The sequence below is a fragment of the Lipotes vexillifer genome, unplaced genomic scaffold, assembly GCF_000442215.2.
Source record: "Lipotes vexillifer unplaced genomic scaffold, Lipotes_vexillifer_v1.1 scaffold121, whole genome shotgun sequence".
Lineage (NCBI taxonomy): Eukaryota > Metazoa > Chordata > Mammalia > Artiodactyla > Lipotidae > Lipotes > Lipotes vexillifer.
The window spans coordinates 1,700,106-1,717,054 of record NW_006773122.1 but is presented as its reverse complement, the minus strand read 5'-3'; the positions used below and the strand labels follow the sequence as shown (position 1 = coordinate 1,717,054).

At 53.0% G+C, this 16,949-nt stretch overlaps 1 protein-coding gene across 2 annotated transcripts in view; it reads left to right on the top strand.

The window, feature by feature from the left end:
• The first annotated feature begins 1,796 nt into the window (after positions 1 to 1,796).
• Positions 1,797 to 16,949, top strand: part of TCOF1 (treacle ribosome biogenesis factor 1) — a 38,165-nt gene continuing 23,012 nt past the window's right edge. For both annotated transcript variants that reach the window (XM_007448050.1, XM_007448051.1), the window contains exons 1-12: positions 1,797 to 1,904; positions 4,318 to 4,373; positions 7,209 to 7,360; positions 10,275 to 10,348; positions 11,309 to 11,495; positions 12,059 to 12,132; positions 13,982 to 14,209; positions 15,093 to 15,275; positions 15,498 to 15,725; positions 15,902 to 16,108; positions 16,271 to 16,447; positions 16,581 to 16,835. In XM_007448050.1, coding sequence (XP_007448112.1) covers positions 1,797 to 1,904; positions 4,318 to 4,373; positions 7,209 to 7,360; positions 10,275 to 10,348; positions 11,309 to 11,495; positions 12,059 to 12,132; positions 13,982 to 14,209; positions 15,093 to 15,275; positions 15,498 to 15,725; positions 15,902 to 16,108; positions 16,271 to 16,447; positions 16,581 to 16,835 — 1,929 coding nt within the window. The remainder of the gene's footprint in view (positions 1,905 to 4,317; positions 4,374 to 7,208; positions 7,361 to 10,274; positions 10,349 to 11,308; positions 11,496 to 12,058; positions 12,133 to 13,981; positions 14,210 to 15,092; positions 15,276 to 15,497; positions 15,726 to 15,901; positions 16,109 to 16,270; positions 16,448 to 16,580; positions 16,836 to 16,949) is intronic.

The window sequence follows — 16,949 nt, the reverse complement described above, 5'->3', positions numbered from 1 at the left end:
GTGGCGGGCAGGGGCTACTCTCCATTGCGGTGCGCGGGCTCCTCATTGCAGTGGCTTCTCTTGTAGTGGAGCACGGGCTCTAGGCGCTCGGGCTTCAGTAGTTGTGGCTCACAGGCTCAGTAGTTGTGGCTCACGGGCTTAGTTGCTCTGCGGCATGTGGGATCTCCCCGGATCAGGGCTCGAACCCATGTCCCCTGCATTGGCAGACGAATTCTTAACCAGTGCGCCACCAGGGAAGTCTCCAAGTCTTGCGTAAGAAAACACTATCCTTTTCCTTTCTGCACTTACTACTGTTTGTAACAATGTATTTGTATGACTATTTGTTTAGCTTGTGTCTCCCCCATTAGACTATAAGCTCTATTGGGGTAGAGACAGTTTTATCCCCAATAGAGGTACTCAATAAATATTTGCTAAATAGCTGAATGTAAATTAGTCTCCTCTCTCACCACATTCCATCAGTCACCTGGTCCTGTCCCTGTTTCTTCCTAGAGCAGCAGTTCCTAAGCCTAGGAGGTTCAGGTATGTGCTTAACCATGTCCTAAAACTGGATGGAAAACGTTATGTGTCTGTACACTTCAAATTTTTCTACAGCAAAGGTTAGGTTCGTGCTGTCTTCAGTTTCTCGATGGCTCCATGAAGTTAAGAACAGCTGATTCAAATATTCCCCAGCCTAGGTCACCCTCTCCCTGCCAACCTCCCCTCCACAACTACAACACCCTCACGTCCAGTTTTGTTCTCCATAAATCTATCTTCCATGCTTTGGTCATAGCAATCTTTTAAAAACATAAACCCAGGTCAACCTCCTGCGTAAAATCAGTCAGAGGCTATCTATTGCCCTTGGAGCAAAGGTGCAAACTGTGGCCGGGGGGAGGGGGTGCTGTAGGCCCTGGTAACTTCTCCATCCTTTTGTGTCCTCACTCGTTCCCTCAACCCTCCAACTCTACAGCCCAGCAGCACAGACTTGGCTTTATATCTGGGTTTCCCAGCCTGTACCAGGGTGGTTTCTCCTGTCTATACTCATGCAGTGCCCTCTGCGTGGGATGCCATCCCTCTCCTCTGCACCTAGAAATCCCTACTCCATCTTTAAGCTTAAGCTTAGATATCTCCTTGGGGTCAGGGCCCCCTCCTTCTTTCTCCCACAGGCTGTATCTGTCCCGGACAATGCACAGAAGACATTGAACCATAGTGGCTTGGTTACCGACTGTCTCTCTCCTCCCTGTGAGCTTTGAGGGCGGCTGCCATATCTTATTCATCTTTTTATCCCCCAGTCCTAGCCTAGCGCTAGCCCAAGGTATGGTGCTCAATAAGTATTTGTTCAGTGAATGAATGAACAATGACAAATAGTACTTGGTTTATGGGTTTTAAAACACCTGTGAAATGAATAAATGAGTGGGTAACTGCAAGTTCGAGAGAGAGCTGGAGATTAGGATGTTCAGAGATGAGTAAAACCTGATCGCAGCTGTCAGACAGCTAAGTGGAAGACAAATCTCAAGGAACGAGTCCGAAGGATTTAAGAGGAAGTCATTCGAATCATGGCCGGCCCAGGGGGCGTATCCGGGTCTGACCACGCCCTCCCAGCCAATGGGAGGTCTCGTTGTCCTCCCTGCCTCCGCCCCTTACACCCTTCGGAGAGGGGCCGGCCACTCCCGGAGATAAGACTACATGTTCCGACGTGCCGCGCGGCGGGTGGAGGAGGAGCCGGAAGTGGGGGGCGCGAGGTCTAAGGGCAAGAGGGAAGTGCCGGGCGGGGACTGAGGGGGGCGTGCAGGTAAGCCGACAAGCCAGGGATTGCGGGCATGGCCGAGGCCAGGAAGCGGCGGGAGCTGCTTCCCCTGATCTACCAGCATCTGCTGCAGGCGGGCTTTGTGCGCGCGGCGCGGGAAGTGAAGGAGCAGAGCGGCCAGGTAAGCGTGCCCGGGCCGTGTGCGAGGGCCGCGTGCAAGATCTGAAGAGAGGAGGCCCGCGCCACCTCCCCTGGCGGCCTCGAGGGCGCCCAGAGCCGGATTCCCGCGGTGCTCCGGGACGCGGCCTGGGGTGCCGAAAGAGGCTCAGCCTCTGCTCCCCACCCCTGCGGCTCCCAGTTCTTATGGGCCTCAGTTTCCCTGTCTGTGCAGTGGGCGGGCCGGGACGTGAGATATGACGCTCAGGGCTTTATAATTCCCGCGCCCCTTACCTCCACCCCCTTCCTGGGAGCGGCAGTTTAAAGTTTCCGAAGTCTCGGGCCACGTGGCTCGGCGCGGCTCCCTGGGGCGAGAAGGTTGCTGCGAGTCTGAGAGGTGGATTGCGACCAGCTCTGGTGGGGCGAAAGAGCGCCAAGAGAGGGGGTCTGAAGCCCCTTAATTGAGCTGGAGCTCAAGCCCTTAGCAGCCCTTCTGTACTGAGTCGGATAGCTTTGGGATTCGAACTCGTGGTGCAGTCATTTCACTTCATCCGTTCTTTGAGCAGCTGTTAATCTGGCGGTCAGAGTGCTGGTGACAGAATAGTGAGCACGGTCCCTCAATTCACTGTTTAGAGTTTACAGTCTGAATTTGGTAGGGGAGATAGACATAAATCAAAGAACCATAAAAGCACCTGTACACTTAACACTGTATTAAGTGCCAAGAACGAGAGGCATAGAGTGCTAAGACAAGAATGGCAGCTTGCCCTTGTCAGGGATATCCAGGGTTGCTTTCCTGAGGAAGTGGATGTTGCTTTGAGATCTGAGAGAAGGGAGGTGGATATTCCAAGCAGAGGTGCAAATTGTTGCATATGTACTGCCCCAGAAAGTTGACTGAAGTGTGGAGTACAAGGGTGATAGAGGTCTCTGGGGAGACAGGCAGGGAGTTGGCTTACTTTGGTTTTCATCTGAAGAGCAGTGGTAAGCCACAGGGAAGTTTTAAGCTGGTATGGTGGCTACTGACTTGGTTAATCAGTACCCCTTGGCTGTGGTGGAGGCTGTGGTCATGATGCTTGCTCTCAGGACCTCCTGGAGAAACTAAAGGATAATGGGCCTTACGACATTACCTGTGCTTTTTCCAGTTTTCTTTGGACCTCGGTAGCCCTTCTTACTTACTCCAGTTAACATGACTTAACAGCTACAGGGGGTGAAGGAGAATACCCATCTGCTTTGGGGCATTTACCTAAGCAAAAGTATCCTGCCCTCATGGACCACACATTCCAGCAGGAGCCGAAAGATGACTGATTTTTTTTTTTTTAAGTTAATGATACAGTGTGTGGGGTGATGGCAGGTGCTAGCTGTAAAAATAAGGCAGGTGTGGGGGGATAAGGAATGTCAGAGTTAAATTATCTATATAGGGTGGTCAGGAAACCCCAATGAGAAGGTGTCATTCGGGCAAGGACCTGAAGGAAGTGAGGGAGTGAGCCGTAGAGTTGGCAGGAGAGGGCATTCCAGACAGAAAGAATTGCAAGCCCCCATGCGGGCGGGGTGCCCTGACAGATTTGAGGGACAGTGAGGAGGCCAGTGTGCCAGGGGCCCCGAGGAGAGTGAAACTGACACTTTCAATTACTGTCAGTTACAGTCTCAATGTTACTGGCTCCTGTGCTGGGCACTGACTAGATGGTCTCGATCAGGCCTGACGGCAGCATCTTAGGTGGGTACTGCTGTTATCCCCATGTTAGAAAGAAAGAACCAGAAGTTTGAAGAGGTGAAGAGAGTAGCCCATCCAGTTAACACAGGCGCTCTGCCTGAGTCCAGGTGCACCCTCTTGACCACTCTGCCTAAATCCCCGGCACTGCCCTCGCCCCACATTACTCACTCAACCTCCTTGGGGCACTTGACACCCCAGGTTCTTGATATTTGCAGAGAGAATAGGCTTCTGATCTTGGCTCCAAAGGCCTCTGCTTCTACCAAAGGACTGGCGCCATTTGGTTCCAGTCTCTTCCCAGCGGGTGAGCTGACAGCGCGGTGTCTGGGCTGTGGTTCGTACTGTCCTGGGGAGATTGACCAGCCTAGCTTTTGAAAGCCTTCTGAAAGGTCAGGGGTGGAAAAAGCCCTGTCTCGTGGCACCTAAGCCTGGAGAGTGCCAGGGAGGCTGGGGACTGGATAAATGCTAGCCTGGAACATTCCAACTCTAATCTTCAAAGGTACTCCTCACCAACATGTTGTCTTAAAAGGTTTTAGCTGGAAATACTTGGCCTGCTTGTCTCTGGAACGTTTGGGTGGTACTGGAAGGGTCAAGCAGACATACTTCCCAGAGCAGAAAGACCCCCTTCTCAACCACCTCTCTGTAGATCATGACGTTGTGAGAGTGGGGTCCAAGGAGGACCCTTAACTGTGCTTGGGGGATTGATTGCTGCTTTCTCTTTACTTCTCTGCAGAAAAGTTTCCTGACTCAGCCTGTAACCCTTCTGGACATCTATACACACTGGCAACAGTAAGTCTAATGGGACTGAGAGAGTACAGCAGGGACACTGCAAGCCCTCAGCTTGGGATCAGTTAGGATACTAATCTGGTCTAAGATCTGTCCCCATAGCCCACCGTAGATACTATTATCACCTCCAGGAAGCCAGGTCACAGATACGGGTGTCTGGTAATGGAGAGGACACTGAGCTGTGATCAGTGCCTCTTAAGGACAAAAGCTTCTCAGCAGCTTTTATTATTCATTCAATCAGTAAACATTTATTGAGTAACCACTGAATGCCTGGCTCTGTTCTAAGTACAAAGGTATTGTCATGAGTGAGACATACGTGGTTCCTTCTTTCCTGGAGCTGACATTGGAGTCCAGGAAGGTAAGCACACCTCAGAAAAAACAAATGAGTGTAAAATTATAGTGGTAGTAAGGGTTATGCAAAGAGGTGCCCAGTGCCAAAACTACCTAAACAGGTTAGCCTAGCCTCATTTGGGGGTTTAGGGGAGGCTTCCCTGAAGTGCCCTTTGATTTGAGAGCTGCAGGGAGTGGGGGAGTGAACGAGGCAATAGGTGTGGAGGGGCCAGTAGAGCGTACCTGGCAGAGGGAACTACTGGTCTGAGGCCTGTAGCTGCGGGCACAGTGCAGACGAGGCTGGACCGTAGGCAGGGCCCACTCCACGCAAGCCCTGATCATCCATGGGGAGCAGTTGTGTCTTTGCCCCAAGAGCCGTGGGAGCCATGGAAGGGTGAAGCAGAGAGTGGTGAGATCACTGCAGCATGGCACGACCAGGTGAGGCTGTGGGTATCATTATCCAGGCAAGAGCTGATGGAGCTTGAGGCAGTAATAACATGGGAGGGAGACAGTAGATTCCAGGAATGTGAGAGGATGAGATGAGGGTCTGCGGATGGTTTGGAGAGGCAGTCTAGTCCACTCCCAGGTGTCTGACTTGTACACCTGAATGGAAGGAACCCAATTTGGAGGGAAAGATTTCAAAGACATGTTGAATGTGAAATGCCTGTAAAACCTGGGAAACAAGGAGGGGAATAATCTAAGGATATATCAGCAGAGGAATGGTTTGAAAATGAAGGAGGGATAATCGTTCTCTCCATGAACTGGCCTGACCACAGCCAACTACGGGAGTGAAGGACCTGCAGTCACGTCCCATGAGGAATGATAGTGAATACTGAACCGTCTGGGATGGGAAAGAGATGTCAGAGGGGCAGGCAAGGGACCTCTGTATGCACATCTTTGAAGACAAAGGGAGTGGGGTGTTCCCTGGGGCCTGAGAGACTGAAGTGGGACCCATATGTACCTGCTTTAGGAAGACAGGTTTCAGCTTCTGAATAAAAGCAGTGGGTCATCAGAGCTCTCCAGAAATGAGGTAGACTACAGTGGAGTTGTGAGTTCCTTGTCATCAGAGGTGTGTAAACAAAGGCAGGCATGGTGTGGAAGGGATCCAAGCTTCCAGTAGAGAGCTAAGGTCTTTGAGAGCCCTATCAACCCTCAGTTCTTGGCTCTCCTCTGCTGCTGAGGTGAGCACAGGGCACACCCCCACTTCCTTTCCCACTTGCCCAGGTGTCTGTGTGTTTGCACAGCACTTCCTTCCCCAGAGAACTCCTTCAGTGAGCCGCAGCGCACGCCCTTCCCCACCATCAGCCCCTTCCGTGGGTGAGGAGTACTGACTGGGGTGAGGACCTCACAGCCTAACCTAGTGGTTCAAACCCAGCAACTAGCCATATGATCTTGGACAAACTTGGCCTCCGCAAGTCTGTCTCCATCCGTGAAATGAAGATAATAATGGTAAAGTGCCAAACCTAGCCATTGGAGGCATCCCCCTCCCACCCCCACTCACCTCCGTATTTATCGAGCACTTACTGTGAGCCAGAACTGTTCTTGATATAGCTGGGAACAAACCGGAGAAAAATCCCTGCCCTTGTGAAACTTACATTCTGTTGGGAGGAGAGAGGCAGAGTGAACTGATACATGTAGTAAATGAAACCTGTTTTTGCAGAAGATTCCCTAGGAACAAGGGACCCAAGCAGCACGTCCCAAACTGGCAGAGCAGCATCCGTCCCATCTGGAGAACATGGGGCACAGACAGTGACTCCCTCGGGGCAGGAGGCTGGGGTCAGGGGAGATGATGCTCGAAAGTTCCAGCAACTCAGCCATCTGGGTGCTTATCCTCCCCAGTGCCTGAGACTTACTCTTTGACTCTAGGCAACTCACTTGGCCGTGAGACTCATGCTATGTGCTCAAGGTACTGAGGGAGCTGGAAAAGGTTCCTGCCAGCCCTCCTCTCCAGGGGCCTGGCTGTGCAGTGGGGGCTTCAAGCAGGAAGTAGGTAAAATAACAGCAGAGAGGAACGTGCTCTGAAGAAAATGAAACAGGATGGCAGGGCAGAGAATGTCTTACGGGAGGGGAGGTGGTCAGGGAGGGCCTCTCTGAGGAGGCTGTATTCGAGTTGAGGCCTGAAGGACAATAGGGACCGACCTGGGCAGACTCTTCCAGGAAGAGGGCACTGCAGGTGCCACAAGTTCTGGAGGAAGGAGGAGCCTGGATGGTGCTGTGAAGTGTCTATAGTGCCAGCACTTAGCGCTCAGTGACTCTTAGCAGCTGTTATATAATATTGTCCACCCTTCCTGAATATTTGAAGACTCATAGACAATTGAAAAATACGATGAAACGAGTGAAAATGCAGAACACAAAATTGTATCTAACACTGTGTTTCATCACTGTTTAAACTCTCTTTATGCACGTTTCCTTTGGGGGCAGGGAGGATGTGGGGAGGTCTTCCTTTTCAACTCTCCTGGGGTTGTCCTTGTCACCCGGTTGAACTAGCCAGTCACCCTTGTCCTGCAGAACCTCAGAGATTGGCCAGAAGCGGAAGGCAGAGGAAGATGCAGCCCTGCAGGCCAAGAAGACCCGTGTGTCAGACCCCATTAGCAGCTCAGAGAGCTCAGAAGAGGAGGAGGAGGCGGCGCAGGAGGCAGAAGCAGGAACCACCAAAGCCAGTAAGAGCGCTGTGTGCCGGAGGCTCAGCTCAGCGCCCTGCACCTTTCGGGAACAGGCTGTTGTATATTGGATTGTTCCAGGGGAGGGTCCACCTCCAGCTTCTCCTTCAGTGAGCCCTCAGAGGACCGGCCCTTTTAGAGGGAAGGTTGGAAGGGTCCCACATACCTATTTCAGTCTTGATTTGAGCCCTTCCTCTGGGCCAGACATCATGTCCCAGATGCTAGGAATCCAATGGTGAACAAAAACATGGATGGGCCCTTACAGTCTAATTTGGGGTATGTGGAGTCAGCCCCTCCAGTGGGGCCCAGGAGCGGCATTTTTACAGGCCCTCCAGGTGATTCTGGTAAAGATAGAAAGAAGCCCACATTTTCAGAAGAAATGCTAGAGAGATTTCAGAGAGGGCAGCTGGCGGGCACCTCTTCTGTGGGCTTATGGGCTGCTTCAGGAGTTGCCGATCTTCCTGTTATTTTGGAAGTGTGCAGGTTAGCACTGGCAGGCCGTCCCGGGCACTCTGGTTTCAGGGTGTTGGCAGGGGTGACCCGGGGAGGCCTTCACAGCCCCTTCTCCCCATGTTCTCAGGGCAGTTTGTGCTTTAACCAACAGTGGTCATAGCTCCACAGAGGAATTATCGTTCTTCTTTGCATTATTGGTTTTTACTTACATAGAAGATAATTTCTTAATTTTTAAATATGTTTTCTGATTGTAAAAGAAATACAGGCTTTGTTATGGAGTATTCATTATAGAATATGTGAAAATTACTTTTCAGAAAGGTAGGGAAAAATTACCCATATTCTTGCCACATATAATTTGGCAAATTATTCTTCCATTTATTTTTCCTGAGCATGTTTTTTCAAATACTTGAGATCATACTGAATATGCATTTTATACCTTGCCTAATCTTTTAAAATTATAATGCAAAGCAAGTTCACTGTGAACTGTACAAAAGCATACAGAAGAAAAGTGGGAGGTTTCCTGTTTCCCTCCACTGCTCCCCTTCCACTCCCTAAATGTATCTCCTGGAGGGTAGCCTTACAGTGCTCTCCTTTGTATCTGAAATCATACAGATAGACATCCATACTTGCCTACGTCCATACCTAAACACTATTTAAAACAAAAATTGTAAAATTTCCTACTGATGGGCTACTCGATATTAATAAATTTTTTAAGCTCTAATAATGGAATTATAATTATACTTTTTAAGAGTCCTCATTGAGAGAAACATGCTGAAATATCTGTGGGCAACATGGTATGATGTCTGATGTTTTCTTCAGAATAATACTCAGCAGGGAAGGGCGAATGGGGGGACAGTTGAAATAAGATTGGCCACAAGTTGATAACGATTGGGGCAGGGTGGTTTTATACACGTTCTCTCTATGTAGGAACGGGCTTAACATTTTCCGTAATTAAAAATAGAGAGAGATGGAATTAAATGTCAGGAAAAGAATTAGATCATCATTCATCTCCACAGAGGAATTATCGTTCTTCTTTGCATTATTGGTTTTTACTTACATAGAAGATAATTTCTTAATTTTTAAATATGTTTTCTGATTGTAAAAGAAATACAGGCTTTGTTATGGAGTATTCATTATAGAATATGTGAAAATTACTTTTCAGAAAGGTAGGGAAAAATTACCCATATTCTTGCCACATATAATTTGGCAAATTATTCTTCCATTTATTTTTCCTGAGCATGTTTTTTCAAATACTTGAGATCATACTGAATATGCATTTTATACCTTGCCTAATCTTTTAAAATTATAATGCAAAGCAAGTTCACTGTGAACTGTACAAAAGCATACAGAAGAAAAGTGGGAGGTTTCCTGTTTCCCTCCACTGCTCCCCTTCCACTCCCTAAATGTATCTCCTGGAGGGTAGCCTTACAGTGCTCTCCTTTGTATCTGAAATCATACAGATAGACATCCATACTTGCCTACGTCCATACCTAAACACTATTTAAAACAAAAATTGTAAAATTTCCTACTGATGGGCTACTCGATATTAATAAATTTTTTAAGCTCTAATAATGGAATTATAATTATACTTTTTAAGAGTCCTCATTGAGAGAAACATGCTGAAATATCTGTGGGCAACATGGTATGATGTCTGATGTTTTCTTCAGAATAATACTCAGCAGGGAAGGGCGAATGGGGGGACAGTTGAAATAAGATTGGCCACAAGTTGATAACGATTGGGGCAGGGTGGTTTTATACACGTTCTCTCTATGTAGGAACGGGCTTAACATTTTCCGTAATTAAAAATAGAGAGAGATGGAATTAAATGTCAGGAAAAGAATTAGATCATATCATTCATCTCAACAACATCCTGTTTATTTCACAGCATACATTAGAAATCTCTCCCTAATCTGAGCTCTAAGGAGACGATACCCCTGTGTAAAAGCAACAAGAATCTGGAAATCTCGACATCTAACAGGGTCCCGGTCTCATGGTTCAGCTGCTTCTCCACTGAGAAACCGCTTAATTCGAGCAGCTTTCTCTGTGGACCTGGGGCTGCCTGACCTGCTCCTGTCTCGCTGAATGACGTTAGGGCTGCAGTGTGGCAGGTAGCCTGTGGGAACGGCACCCCTGGAGTTGTGCGGGACCTCCGGGGTAGTATGCAGCAGGACTAGGAGCCAATCCCTTTTCCTCTGGGGGCTTCAGCGTCTCGTGCCACCAGGGAATTGGGACCCCATCAGGGATGCAGACACATGGCTTTCATGTCGTCACTCTCCTCTCGCTCCTGGGGGATGTGGCTGATGCACCACCGAGCTCTTTCCCAGTCCAGGCTCAGCCTCAGATCTCATGCCAGCCCCAGGCAGCCATACCAGTTGAATTATTAGGTGAGCTGAGCCTGTTTGCCACTCACCCATGAGAAAATGCTCATCTGGCTCACCCAACCAGTGTTTGTGTCTTGCAGTCCCGGCACTAGCATCTACCAACTCCTCAGCCACGGGGATGGTTTTGCCTTCAAGTGTGAAAGAAAAAGCCAAGGTGAGTGAGACCACCTTCCAAGCTGTTGCCCGTGGGAGTTGAAGTGCCCTGTAGGACACAGTCCCCTGTGTCAGAGAAGGATAGGGTTGTGGGTAATTGCCCAACCCTTGGATTGGATTCAGATCTTGGATTCAGATCTCAGCCTCAGTCGCAGTGTGATTGTGGTCTGTCCCTTCACCTCTGTGGGCCTCAGTTTTTTTTTTTTTCTGTAAGATGGGGATAATACCTACCGCCATGGGCCACTGGGCACATTACACACCTGGAAGAGACAGTTCCTTTTCTCCTCCAGCCCTGCATTCACCTGTTCCGGCAAATCGTTACCAATACAGTTATGTTCCAGGCACTGCACAAGGCAGTGGAGACACCAGAGCAGATAAGACACTTGGGGCTCCGAAAACTTGAGAAGCATTTTATTTTGGGGGTTTTTTTGGGTTTTTTTGGCCGTGCCAGAGGGCTTGTGGGCTCTTAGTCCCACAACCAGGGATGGAACCCGTGCCCCCCTGCAGTGGAAGTGTGGAGTCCTAACTACAGGACCACCAGGGAGCTCCCTCAAGAATCACTTTCTAGGCTGGAAACTACTTGGAAAGTAGAATATCCTTTTTTGGTCATCCACAAAGCAGTGTCACAGGCATGTAAAGGAATTATGTCCCTGATAATTGCCTGTAGCATTAGCAAAAACTATGTAGAAAGAATTATGAGGCCATGGTAATGTCCACAACAAAATGCTCCTTACCACTGAACAAAACTGCTGTGTCCCAAGAACTGTAATTTGGTTCTCTCCACACCTCTGTGAGGGGAGGTACCATTTTTAGCCCCACTTTGCAGATGAAGAAACTGAGGCGTAGGGAGGCAGTGTGCCCAGGCTCACAGGGCTAGGAAGTGGTGGAGCTGGGATCAGATGTGGTCTGTGCTCTCATTTGCCAGGCCATACCCACTGTCTGTCACTCCTGTTCTGTGTAGGCAAAGACCAAGAAAACCAGCAAGACGGTGAACTCCACGGCACACCCTGCCTCCGGGAAGGCAGTGGCCCACCTCCTCACCAGGAGGTCACCCCAGAAGGCGGCAGGGCCCTCGGCAAATACCATCCTGGTCTCAGAAACTGAGGAGGAGGGCGGTGTCTCGGCCCTCAGAACCGCCGCCAAGCCTGGTGAGCAGCCCTGCCCTCTAGGACCAGGCCCCCTGAGTGCGGGCTGAGGAAGCAGACCTGGGCGCTGCTTTGTCAGGCCCTGGGACCCTCTGGAATTCAGGGGGTTGTCTCTATGACAGCGAGGACCGCCACCTCAGGCCATTTTCCCCTCCCCTGGGTGAGGAAGAGTCAGCTGCAGGGACACCTCAGGCCTTGCGAGGGAGTGTGAGCAGCCGGGGTGGGCTTGGAGCCCTTTCTGGTTTTTTGCTCTCAGGTGGGTGCAGGGCCTGCCGCAGAGGCTCAGAGGCTAAGCTGAGAGGCCTGGGCTTGCCTCCATCTCCCATGTAAAATAGGCATCTGCCCTGCCTGCTGCTGTGTGCTGGTGGAAGGAGATCATCTGAGCCATCAGCTTCTGGCACTCGTGTGCTGGGACCTAACATCACAGGCCTTACCGGGGCCTCAGAGCCGCACAGGAGCTGCGGCGGGAGCGCTCGCACCTGGCCCTGAGTAGTTGGCGTGGAGGGTGCCGGCGAAGGGCAGGCGGGTCTGGAAAGGCCCTCAGTCCCTCCTTGTTTATTCCTCAGGAATGGCGGTCGCCAGCCAGGCCGCCAGCTCCAGCGAAGACACCTCCGGCTCGAGCGATGAGACGGACGTGGAGGTAATTGCCGCCCATCCTCAGGAGCTGCCCTCTGCAAACCTCTAACCCTCCTGGGGGCCTGGCTGGGGCCTCACCTACCAGGGGCACCGGATCAGTTCAGCAAGGGTGTCAGGGTGACCGGGAGCTGGGAAGGCTGAGGCCCGTGGAGGCGGGGAGCCAGGCGCTGCTCACTGCACTCTAGGCAGGTGAAGGTGTGGGGCTGGGGGGAAGAGACGCCATCCTGCCTGTGAGGTGGGTGGAAGCCTTCCTGGGAGAGGTGGCACTGGACTGCGGCCTTGATGCACAGGAGGCTTCACTGGGGAGGGAGGTGGGGGGAGGGGTATTCGAGTGGGAAGAACTGCACAACAAAGGCCCCAGGGCAGGAGCGTGGCTGTCGGGGCATTGGGGTGTGGGTGAGGCTGCTGCGGAGGCTCTGGGCCTGCTGGTGAATGCCAGACCTCAGCACCGGCCAGGGGTAGGCAGGTCTTTTAGTCTGTGGCCGTGGCGGGTCTTTTAGTCTGTGGCCATGTCTATTCTGTGAACCGTGACCTGGGAGGAGTCCCCGCAGGTTATTCCTTATTGTGCACCTTTCAAGTGCCAGGCCTTGGGGAAACAGTGGTAAGCAGGACGGGTGGGGTTCCTGCTGCCGTGGGGAAGTGGAGGGGTCCTTCAGAAATTTAACTGTCGTGGTGATGGTTACTATGAAAGGGAAATGTGGAGAGCTCTGAGGCGCAGTAACAGGAATGTGACGCAGACAGAGGGACAGCAGGGCAGAGGCAGACACAAAATGAGTTTGGTGCTTTTAAGCAACGGTGATCTGCAATTTCATGAATGAGGCAGAAAGTGATACAAGGTGAGGTCAGAAGTAGGCGGGGGCCAGATCCATGCCTGACCAAGAGGACTGCTGAGAGGAATTTGGGTTTTATTCTGGAGGCTGTGGGAAGCCACTGCAGGGCTACAGGCCCAGCGGCAAGATGGCCTGACTTACGGTTCGGAAAGATGGCTGCTTGTGGCCTGGATCGGAGGACAGTGCTGAATAGATGTAATGATGTGGTTGAGGGCTTTTGGAGTAGTGCTGGCAGGAGATGCTGGTGCCTGGCGCCAGGACACCCGGGGAAAGGTGTTGCAGAGGGAGAAAAGTAGCATTCAGGGATGGATTGGCCTGGCACCCACGGTGCTTCCTACCTTGCCTTCCTGCCTTAGCCAGTCACCCACGAAGGTAGAGACCTTGCTCCCAGCTACCCCGGGCCTAGCTGTGGGCTGCTCCCCACATTCTGTCCCACCGTTGGGCCCTCGTTACAGCCAGCCGTAAGGACGCCCTGGGCTCCCATCCCCCAGGCCCTGCCGAGGGAACGAGCGACACTCCTGGCCCTGGGAAGCCAGCAGCCAAACACATAGCTTCAGTGGGCCAGACAGAGCCCAGAGAGGGAAGGAATGTGCTCCAGGAATCTCAGCAAGCCAGTGCCAAGACTGGGGTTCAGATCCTAGCCTCCTGGCCCTTGAGGTGGCCCCCATGACCAGATACTGTAGCTGGAGGGACAATCATGAGCTGTCCTGGTTGAGAGTGGCTGCCCCTTTGCTGGGCCCTGTGTGCCAGGTGGGAGAGGAGCATCATGGTTGAGAGCTCTGCCCCCAGAGCCATGTAGACATGGGTTCAAGTCACAGCTCTGCCCCTTAGTATTGGTGTTGAGTGGTTTAACCTCTCTGAGCCTTTTGCCCTTTACTGGAAAATAGGTGTAAAGATAGTATCTGTCTTAGGGAGTTGTTTGAGAACCAGATGACATTAGGAAAGAGCTTTACAAACTATGAAGCATCTTATACTCCTCAGGGGTGGAGAGGATTATTCTCTGATTCCATCCTCTTGTTCCAGGTGAAACCTGCAGTAAAACCACCACAGGTCAAAGCCTCAGCAGCTGCGGCCAAGGCGTCTCCAAGGAGAAGGGCAGCCCCGACCCCAGGGAAGGCAGGATGTGTGACACCTCAAGTCAGAGGGGGTGCCGTGACCCCAGCCAGCAGGGCCAAGAAGCCAGAAGAGGTCTCAGAGAGCAGCGAGGAGTCCGAGAGTGAGGAGGGGGCCCCTGCGGGGACACCCAGCCAGGTGAGGCCCAAGGGAGACCTGCTCCTCAGGGTTCCCTGGTTCCCTGGCCCCAAGACTGGTGGAGTAACTGTGTAATGAGCACCTTCCCTGCCAGAGGAGACTCGTCTTGGAGTTTGGGGAGAGGGAGGCGGGGCTATGGGAGTTGAAGGGCAAGGGCAGCTGGTTTTGCTCCACCTGCTTCTGGAAATGACCTTTCCTGTCCAAGCAGTGGCCTGGAATGGCTGCTTCCCAAAGGGCAGGTGCTGCATCCCACCCAGTCAATAACCACTCCCTTCACCTCAGTTTCCCTGTCTAGTAAATGGGCTGCTGTCCTTGTCCCAGCTAGTCCTGCTGTGAAGGGACTTGAGAAGTTTTAATTACCTGGTCTTCTGGCTTCTCAGGCCAAATCATAGCTTGTTAGCAAACAGGAATCCGCTTCCATTCCATCTGCTGGGACCCCCTTCTCCTCGCTTGGGTAGCCAGAGCTGCAGCTGGGCATGTCCTAAGGGAAAGCCAGAGTGGCTGGGAAGCTGTTGGAATCAGAGAGCAGGGAGGAATAGGGGTGAGACAGGTGGCAAAAGGCCCCTGGGAGCCCTGAGCCTGCCCACCCTGGGGCAGGGCCATCATGGAGAACTGCTGTAAGGAACTGGCATCTGTCTGGGACCCAGGGGATGAGGCAGTAGTGGTCAGGTGAAATGGGCAGGGGTTGTGAAGGCCCCGGGAATGAGGAGATATGGCTATACTGGCTGGCCGGCCATACCGGCTGGAGCACCAGTCAAGGTGAGGAGTCCAGAGAGAAGCAGGGGGTCTTGCGAGCCTCACTAAGGCTTCGAGCCTTATTCTTAAGGTGTCACGAGGGGGTTTTCAGAAGGAGGGGAGCAAACTGCACTTTCTCTTTTGCTAGGTGAAGGCCTCCCAGAAAACTGTCCAGGTCAGAGCTGCCTCGGGTCCTGCCAAGGGGACCCCTGGGAAAGGGGCCACCCCAGTACCCCCTGGGAAGGCAGGGAGGCCAGAGGAGGACTCTGAGAGCAGCAGCGAGGAATCAGACAGCGAGGAGGAGATGCCAGCTGCCCAGACCCTGCTGCAGGTGAGGCCTGGGGAGAGAGAGTTCCACAGCCAGCACCCCATCCCAGGAGGCCTTCAGAGGGCTTGCTCTCCCGCTCCGCATGCACCCCAGCCATGCTCAGAGCCCTGTGCCTTCTCACCATGTGGTGTGGTGTCTGCGGTCTCCTTAACCCTGTCCACTCTCTGTGTTTCCTCACGCCCACCGTCTGGGCTCCCTCCCCTGATACTGTTTATCTCGCACCAGGCAAAGCCCTCAGGGAAGCTCCCCCAGGTCAGAGCCACCGCAGCAGCACCTGCCCAGGTGCTTTCCCCTGGGAAAGGGGCCCCTCCAGCACCCCGTGGCAAGGCAGAGCCTGCAGCCATCCAGGCGCAGACCAGGGGGCAGGAGGAGGACTCAGAGAGCAGCAGCGAGGAGTCAGACAGCGAGGGGGAGGCGTCCACAGCCGTGCCCCACACCACGAGCCTGGCTCAGGTGAGGCTGGAAGGATGCCCGGCCCGGCCCTGTGCGTCGCCTGCAGAGACCCTGTGGGCCTCTCCTCCTCTGCACCCGGAACTGCTGCCCTCCGTCCGCCCTGCTCACCTCCTGTCTTACCCCACACACATTCCCCCCAAGCCCCCTATCCTGACCCTGTCCTTTGTCACTCCCAGGCAAAGCCCTTGGGGAAAAACTCCCAGGTCAGAGCTGCCTCAGCCACAAGCACGGGGCCCTCAGCGAAGAGCGCTGTCCCAGCGCTTCCTCAGAAGGCAAGGGCTGTAGCCACCCAGGTGGCAAAGTGGGAGGAGGACTCGGAGAGCTGCAGCGAGGAGGAGTCAGACAGCGAGGGGGAGGCGCTGAGAACAGCGGCCTTGGCCCAGGTGAGGCCCCTGCTGTCAGGCTCTTCTCTCCAGCTCAGTGCCGGAAGCCCCATCCCCCTCTGCTCACCGTGCCTGTTGACCCTCTCCATCTCTTTGTCTCTGCGTCTCTGCACAAAGGCACACTTTGGGTGCTCTCCCCTGAGCCTGTGTGTCTCGCTGCAGGCAAAGTCCTCGGGGAAAGTCCTGCAGGTCAAACCTGCCTCAGGTCCCACCCAGGGCCCCCCTCAGAAGGCCGGGCCTGCAGCCACCCAGACCAAAAGGTCCAAGGAAGACTCGGAGAGCAGTGAGGAGGAGTCAGACAGTGAGGACGAGGCCCCCACAGCCAAGACTCCAGCCCAGGTAGCTGCCCCCGCCGGGGGAGCAGCTCCACAGGGAGCTGTGGGGGAGGATGGCAGTGGGGCTCCAGCCCTGAGCGGATGGGGGCTCTGAGTCCAAGATCCTTCTGTAGCTTCTGACTTCTGTGTCCCTTCAGGCAAAATCAGCTGTGAAAACTTCTCAGACCAAGGTCTCCCCGAGGAAGGGCACCCCCGTTGCACCTGCATCTGCCAAGGTCCCACCAGTGCAAGTAAGCGCACCAGCGCCCCGGAAAGCAGGAACGGTGACTTCGCCAGCCTGCACATCGTCCCCAGCCGTGGTCAGGGGCACCCAGAGGCCAGAGGAGGACTCTTCAAGCAGTGAGGAGCCGGAGAGCGAGGAGGAGACAGCCCCTGCCGCATCTGTGGGACAGGTGAGGCGAAGTTTGTTTGGCTGGGTCAGGGCCAGACCCCACGTGGTCCTTTGGCTCCTGTGACATGCCTCTTTTCCATGTCATTCCAGGTGAAGTCTGTAGGGGAACGCCTCC